Source organism: Chenopodium quinoa, unplaced genomic scaffold, assembly GCF_001683475.1.
Source record: "Chenopodium quinoa cultivar QQ74 unplaced genomic scaffold, ASM168347v1, whole genome shotgun sequence".
Taxonomy (NCBI): Eukaryota; Viridiplantae; Streptophyta; class Magnoliopsida; order Caryophyllales; family Amaranthaceae; genus Chenopodium; species Chenopodium quinoa.
Window position 1 is genome coordinate 2,414,490 of NW_018742817.1, and position 5,303 is coordinate 2,419,792.

General features: G+C 33.7%; 1 protein-coding gene across 1 annotated transcript; it reads right to left on the minus strand.

Moving 5' to 3' along the window:
- Nucleotides 1-2,114: 2,114 nt before the first annotated feature.
- On the minus strand, nucleotides 2,115-4,331 carry LOC110725949 (probable membrane-associated kinase regulator 1). The gene has a single exon (XM_021905423.1). The coding sequence runs from the start codon at nucleotides 3,884-3,886 to the stop codon at nucleotides 2,675-2,677; it is 1,212 nt and encodes a 403-aa protein (XP_021761115.1). The 5' UTR covers nucleotides 3,887-4,331; the 3' UTR covers nucleotides 2,115-2,674.
- Nucleotides 4,332-5,303: the final 972 nt, after the last annotated feature.

Consider the following 5,303-nt stretch of genomic DNA (forward strand, 5'->3'; position numbering starts at 1 on the left):
GACTTAACTAAAATGAAAAGGATATATGATTAATATCTAAAACTGATAAGGTGTTGAAACTGGTAATTAAGGGTTCGTTTGGCATCGCTGTGGTTTTCTATTTTTTGGTTTTTTTTTTCAAAATCATATAATATATGTCATATAATGATTCAAAAATTAGTCAAACTTATCAAAATTATGATAATTTTAAAAACTGACACCAGAAAAGTGGAAACACTTTTTTCTTGTTTCCTGTTTTGGTTTTTGATTTTTAAAAAAATAGAAAACTGAAAACAAAAAATAATGTCAAACAAGCCATAAGTTGGCCGATTAAACAAACACTTAATAGATTTACCAACTTATTAAACAAGACAACAATCAATAGCCAGTGTGAGGATAAGATATGTCGATTGAAATTTTTGTTTTGGAATTACAGTATATATAAATCACAATTTAGCTTTAAAGTCTCCAAATCATTAATAACATTAATTGACCAATATTATGTCAAGCCACATATTTATTTGCATTGTCGGAACACTTTTGACAAAACCATCGCAACACGTATATAACTATATATCTCTCATCACTATTTCACAATTTTCTTGACACAACTAGTTGCTCAAACATTAAGACAATGGAGAGAGTGTGAAAGGTGAATGAGAATAAGAAAATTATATAAGTTGGGGTGTAATAAAATGAATAAAGTACGAGTATTAAAAATTGGGTAGAAAAATGAAAACGTAGTAGGATAAGGAGTAAAATACTTCCTAGTAAAAAGGGTACGCTAAAATAAAATAAGCAACATGTTAAAATTAACAAAACTGTCAAATCTTAAGATGGTCATAAAATAGTATAGAGCAACATGTTATAATCAACAAAACTGTCAAATCGTAAGATGATAATAAAATGAAGATGGTACAACCGTACAAATCTCTATTGTTAACAACAATTTTCATCACCTTATTTTAGTGCTGAATGCTGATCATGTGCAGTCTGGCCCGATTTTGGCCGGGTTTTGGACAGCCGGCCCAAAATATGCCCGACCCATCCAATTATTATTATTATTATTATCATTATTATTATTATTATTATTACCTCATAATTATTAGTTAGTGGAATGCTATTTATTATTATTAAAATCAATCAAATTATACCAAAAAAATCGACATCAAACTCATACGAAATCATAAAATAATTATAAAAACTGGGCTAAGGATTAAGCCAAAAAAAAATGTTCAATCAAACAACTTCTACTCCAAATAGAATTATTGCGATAAGAACATTTTAGAATTGAAATAGATGATGAGAACAATTGAACAAAGGACAATTTATAATATTGCATACAATCATCAGATCAATTATACCTTGTTCATCACCAAATTAAATCATTGGAAGTCATGAAATCTAATTATAAACAATACAGAGAAAGAGCCAAATTGTTTAGATATCCTAAAATATTGTTTTGCATTAGTACTTTATACAAGAGCACATGACAAATAATTTCACTCCAAAAGAGTATTTTAGAATGAAATTGAAGTACTCGTAGTCCGTAATTCAAGTAGTACAACTCACATTATATTCCAAAATCTAAGTAACAAAGATGACCATATTATAAGACAAAGGAAAATTTGCAAATTGCAGCCATTTAAAATTTTTTTTGCAAATTGTAGCCCAAAAGTTCATATAAATTGTAAATTGCAGCCCGATTCAACTTTTTCATCGGTTTACAAGTTGAAAAATCTTCGATTAAGGTTTTAGGGGCCATTTTAGTCCTTAGGAGACCGAATTGAGCTCGGAATTAGCAAAAAAATAACGCAAGTATCTCGTTTTGCGTAATAAAAGTGTATCGATTTGTGAGAAACTGTAAATATGATACACTTACGTTATTTTTTTGTTAATTCCGAGCTCAATTCGGGTCCTTAAGGGCTAAAATGACCCCTAAAACCTTTACCGAAGATTTTTCAACATGTAAACCGATGAAAAAATTGAATCGGACTGCAATTTACAATTTATACGAACTTTTGGGCTGCAATTTGCAAAATAAAATTTAAATAGCTGCAATTTGCAAAATACAAATTTTAAATGACTGCAATTTGCAAAATTTCCTAACACAAATAATAAAATCAGAGAGCATCTTCCAAACAATATTTTCCGTAACAACTATAAATAAGACTACTGCTCGTACCAAACATCAACTTTCAGAAGTCACATGTGGTACCTTATTATCATTTATCAAAGTCACCTCATCTTTCCTTTTCATTCTTGAAAGCAACTGGACAACTAATTTTACTTCTTTCGTTTCAATTTACTTGCATTTCAATCTGATCAAAGTGGTTTCATAAAAGTCGGTCAAATTTAACAAGTAAATTGAGACGGAGAAAATATAAACATAAGTACTTTTAAAATTTTGTGGTGCCTAAAAAGTTAACTTATTTGTCAAAGAGTCAAACCGGATCTTGATATCGAAACCCAAACATGAACACACGAGGTACCATCGGGTATCACGTAACTACTAACTAGCTTAATACTAGCTCAAGACCTAAATAAATATTGTGAACAATAAAATTACTCTTTCTGTTCGAGATTAAAATTAAGAAACGCAATAATAGCATAATTCGAAATTATCTATTAATGCGATAACTAAATCCGAACAGAAAGAGTAACGATAATTAAATCCTATAACTCAAAGTCATAATCAAATCATTAAAGCCTTGCCTTTGCCATTTCCAACAATACCAATATTGTTGTCATTGAAGCTTGAACTGCTACTTTGAACCATGGAGTTCTTACAATGAGCAATTGCACCTTGTATAGCATTCTGAAGCTCCTCCATTGTTGATGTCTCCGACGAGTACGACCCACTTCCATAGCTCGCTAACCCGGCTCGCATCGGCAATCCGGTTCGAGTGAGCACCCCAGAGTGACTCGGAGATGACCGCATCGAAGACGGACAACTAGCCACACAGCTCTTACGGATCATTCTAGGAACTTTCAAGTTCCCTGAAAATGACTGAGTCAACCCACCTCCCACACTACCACCACCTCCACTGGCACCGCCGCTTGCTTCCGCTGTTTCCTTTGTTTCTTCTAACAAAGCTGTCGTCGTCTCCGATAGTAAAATATTCTCTCTCCTTTTATCAGGTATTGGCGATGGTGATTGTTGCTTAGACGAGAGCTTTTCGTAAAGAGGCTTCACTTTTTTCATGTATTTTCTTATAACCTCCTTAGCTGAAGTGCTTACCTTCTTCACCGACGATCCCTCTGTCATCATTGTTGTTGTCATCGTTGTCGTTGTCTTAGTAGAAGGTGGATCTTTCTTAAACACATTCGAGAATCTCGAAAGTGAAAAGTACTTAGATGACGAAGACGATGATGACGACGACGACGACTTCTTAACATTGCTATTGTTGTTAGTGTTGTTGTTGTTGGGACGTGGTTTTAGATAATAATCCTGGCAATTATTATTGCTATAGCTTTTGTTGTTGTTGTTGTTGTCATCGTCGGTGACGGAGCTAGGGCGGGACGAGTCACAACAAGGGTCACCAGCAGCAAGGAGAGAGAGATCAGCGGCGAAAGACGAGGAAGTCGAGTCATTAGACGAGGAAGAATCACGCGAGGCAGTAGTCGTAGTATCGGAAGATGAGGAGGTTGAGGAAGATGCTAACAGTAAGGTACGGACCATAGAAATCCGAGGTGATAAATGAAGAGGCAACAGCTGACCTTTGTAAAACAACTCATCGGCAGGGCAAAGAGCGGCGGAAGACTTACGAGGCGAAATCGAGTTACGGAACTCGAATTCAGATGAGGATGAGGAGGAGGACGCGGATAGTGAATGAGTAGGTGAAGATGGGAGGGTTTTTGATCTATAGTTATTATTAAGTCTAGAATTGTCTAATTTCTTCCCCATTTGATGTAATGATTTGGATCTTAGAAATAAGGGGGAAGGGGGAGGAATATGAATATGGAGATGGGGTTTACATTTTTGAGGGGTGGGAAGGTTCAAAGGAAAGAGATATGATATGATAATAATTGAAGGTGTGGGTTTCTTTTTGTTGTGTTTTGTAGGATAGTGAAGGGATCGATAGTTAGATAGGGAAGAGTGAAGAGGGGAGGTGGTGGAGAGAGAGAGGGTTGTTTCTCCTTATAACGGTAATTTGATTTATTTTTCTTTATTTGGGGGGGAGAAGAGTTAAGGGTTGGATGGGAAGATTGTTTTAAAATTTGTGATGAGAAATCATTTTCTAGAGTTTTCTCTTGTGGTAAATTACGAGTAATGGATTTCTATTAAATAAGTGAAAATTTTAAACCTCAAGGTTTATTTATTTATTTATTTATTTTTGTCTAATTAATTATACTAGACTAAACTAGAAAGTCATTGTATTTAAATTAAATAGTACGTGCAACAAGGTTAATATAATGACACCAAAAAAAAAAAAATCAATTAGTATATTTGGATTTAGCATGACGTTTATTAGAGTATCTAACATTGTTTCTATGTTTAAAGTGTGAACATGATTAAAGAAAATAATAGAGTCTTTCTCGACTGCTTTGCACTAACACTATAATGACTTGACTAAATCACTAAATAGTAGATACCACGCCCCAATCCTACTAACAATGAGGTTTGTAGCCCAAATTTTCTACCACATATTTTCTATTGAGCCATGATTGGTTAGTTTAGACCTTAGAAAGATCAATCATTGAGGATAGAGTTCCATGGAATTCGAGCTATCAAAAGCTAAGTGAAAATATATGCAACAAAATCAATCAATCAAAAGATATGTAGTTATGTTAGACTAAAGGAAAAGAAGAAATTTCCAGTGTCATAAACAAATTCATACTAAAAATATAACATATCCTATTTATCAAATCCTTTTTAACTAATAATTTTTACTATGTAATTAATGTTGATTGATCACCTCTTAAAATCACAAAATCCACAACTAAACTCGTTAAAAACTCGCAAAAGTGAATTAGAAGACATATAAGCAATTAAGCGTATTTAACTATACAATTAATACAAAAAATTAAACTAATTACAATAATAAATAGAAGTCAAATCTTGGATTGCGATTAGGTCATAGCCTTTGTCGCCGAGCCTTACGCTACACCTTAATGCAAACCACACTACATTTACAGCATCCAAAATTGCGGTCCGCTAATCGAGCACAATCTAACCAGTGCAAAGTACAACCAAAGCTTAGCGCACCAATTACGGTCTGACACACTTTCCATAAAATCCATGTGGTTTCACTCTCACCATTGCATGGCACTCAGTTATTCATTCACATTAACACCCACCTTATTTATTAACTTCATTGACC

Excerpts from the sequence above, each read along its gene's own strand:
- LOC110725949 (XM_021905423.1), bottom strand. The coding sequence starts at position 3,886 with ATGGGGAAGAAATTAGACAATTCTAGACTTAATAATAACTATAGATCA.